At 47.3% G+C, this 2,578-nt stretch overlaps 1 protein-coding gene across 3 annotated transcripts in view; it reads right to left on the bottom strand.

Moving 5' to 3' along the window:
* The window catches only part of SERPINB6 (serpin peptidase inhibitor, clade B (ovalbumin), member 6), a 24,206-nt gene that overhangs the window by 6,022 nt on the left and 15,606 nt on the right, over window positions 1–2,578 (bottom strand). For all 3 annotated transcript variants that reach the window (XM_011935463.1, XM_011935464.1, XM_011935462.1), the window contains exons 3-4: window positions 1,435–1,581; window positions 513–630 (exon numbers count right to left, since the gene is read on the bottom strand). In XM_011935463.1, coding sequence (XP_011790853.1) covers window positions 513–630; window positions 1,435–1,581 — 265 coding nt within the window. The remainder of the gene's footprint in view (window positions 1–512; window positions 631–1,434; window positions 1,582–2,578) is intronic.

Raw genomic sequence — 2,578 nt, 5'->3', positions numbered from 1 at the left:
GCACTGCACTCCAGCCTGGGTGACAGAGGGAGACCCTGTCTCTAAAAAAAAAAAAAGTTTAAATTAAGAACCGTAGCTAGACCAGGGCATGACCCAGTGTCCCACAGCAATGCATGAAAACTGTAGACCGTACTACCCAGGAGGGAGGCAGCTTGAGATCCATACTGAATCTTTTGTGTTACTTATGAAAGGGAAAACTATATTAACATGAACCCCCTCCTCAAAATTAAAATGTGGATTGGTCCAGAAGAGGGGTACCAAATACTGAAAGACATCACGGGTACGCTGAGGACGCAGGGAGAAGTCAGAGAGACCAGCACACATTGAGCATTTCCAAAATGTCAAATAATGGCAACTGATTTCAGAAGCAGATTTTTTAAGTTTGCAGTTATTCAGAGAAAAAAAAAAATCATTCCTGTTTACAACCTTGTGAAGATTGTGAAGTCTTGTGAAGGAACTGACAATAAAATAGGTTAAGATGCTGTTACAAGTAGAAAGCAATACATTTTCACCTTCTGTCTTTTCTGCTACCCAGGAGTTGATGTGTTTTCTGGACTTCTCTACGGCGCTGATGAAGTCAAGCTCTTCCATCTCTGCTTGGTAGAATTTTTGGCAGGAATCTCTAAAAGACTAGGATAGACAGAGTGACGTAACTGCCTGGCTACAAAAATGATGAGCACCAATGGCCTCTTTCTTCATTGCACCAAATCAGAAAATCTATAATTTTATGATTGACATATATAATTTACAAATAAATATGAGGACTTAACCTGAAATACAACTTCCTAGCTTTAGCCATATTTAATCCGAGCTTAAAAACTAAGTCAAGGTCAGGTACTGTGGCCCACACCTGTAATCTCAGCACTTTGGGAGGCCGAGGCGGGTGGATCATGTGAGCTCAGGAGTTCGAGACCAGCCTGGCCAACATGGCGAAAGCCTGTCTCTACTAAAAATACAAAAATTAGCCGGGCATGGTGGCGGGCACCTGTAATCCCAGCTACTCGGGAGGCTGAGGCAGGAGAATCACTTGAACCCAGGAGGCAGAGGTTGCAGTAAGCTGAGATCATTCCACCGCACTCCAGCCTGGGCAACAGAGCGAAACTCTGACTGAGGAAAAAAAAAAAAAAAACAACCTAAGCTGAATCAGTCTCTGAATAGCAAACAAACTTCACCAACTGCTGGATCCTTTAAGGGAGCAGCCATGCATCAAGGAGCTGCCTGACAAATGCTGACAAGACAGTTCAAAAGCATGAAGTAGATCCACCTTATTGAAATGCAGAGAATTGAAAACATACTGGCAGGTGAAAAGAAACAAATTACAAAAGCCTACGTATGGCATAGTGGCATTTAGAGCCACACGCTTCCTGCTGGACCCCAGCCCCCACCACCTGGCCACCTTTCTTTCTTTAGTGAATAACAGCAAGTATGACTTACTGAGAGGAAATCACAAGACTTTTTCCCAAAGAGCCTGTTGGCCGTCCTAAGCAAGTACTGCGTGCCAGTCTTGTTCACTTCGGTGAGAAGAGACTGGAAGCCCTGGTGGATGTCTCCACCACTGCCACTTTTATTGAAAGAAAGTACCTGAAATCAAAAACAGAATGAAAACACATCATTCCTGTATGATCTGACTTCAGGAAATGAGGCAACCCCAAACTCAGCCTAACAACCATCCAGACCCTTACTACTGCTAAAAAGATCCATCCAAGGCCAAGCACGGTGGCTCACACCTGTAATCCCAGCACTTTGGGAGGCCGAGGTGGGCGGATCACCTGAGGTCAGGAGTTTGAGACCAGCCTGGTCAACAAGGCGAAACCCCATCTCTACTAAATATACAAAAATGAGCCGGGCCTGGTGATGCATGCCTGTAATCCCAGCTACTCGGGAAGCTAAGGAAGGAGAATCACTTGAACCTGGGAGGCGGAGGTTGCAGTGAGCTGAGATCGTGCCACTGCACTCCAGCCTGGCGACAGAGTGAGACTCCCTCTCAAAAAAAAAAAAAAGATCCATCAGATTAAAGGCCAGAAGGATCTTGAAAGCCCCTCCCTGTACCCTGTCAGTGCTGGCATGACCTGCAATGCCCTCCACAAACCCAGGCTCCTGATGCTCAGTACTTGGAGTCTGGTGGCAAACAAGGGTGCCAAGCAGACCTCCCATCTATGCAAACGCAGGCCGCTCCTGACGTCAGAAGGGGCAGGCTCCCTCCTGCCCGTGGGTCTGGAATGGCCCTGTCACTGGCTCTGACTAATGATACAGTAGGTAGAATTCAGTAGAAGTGATGCTGTTCCAGGCCTAGGCCCTGTTTAAAAGGCCTGGCAGCTGCCATGTTCACTCTCTTGTACCCTGGCCACCATGAAAGAAGAAAGTCCAAGCTATCCTGCCGAAGGCCACATGGAAAGCCCTGGAGAAAGTGCCACTACCTGTGGGGAAAGTTGTTGGAAGAATCAAGGCCTCCAGCCGGGCGCGGGGGCTCACACCTGCAATTCCAGCACTTTGGGAGGCCGAGGCCGGCGGATCACCTGAGGTCAGGAGATTAAGACCAACCTGACCAACATGGTGAAACCCCATCTCTACTAAAAAT

The sequence above is a fragment of the Colobus angolensis genome, unplaced genomic scaffold (assembly GCF_000951035.1).
Source record: "Colobus angolensis palliatus isolate OR3802 unplaced genomic scaffold, Cang.pa_1.0 Scaffold144, whole genome shotgun sequence".
Taxonomy (NCBI): Eukaryota; Metazoa; Chordata; class Mammalia; order Primates; family Cercopithecidae; genus Colobus; species Colobus angolensis.
Note: the sequence above shows the minus strand (reverse complement) of the source record. Positions and strands in the feature narration are given on the sequence as shown.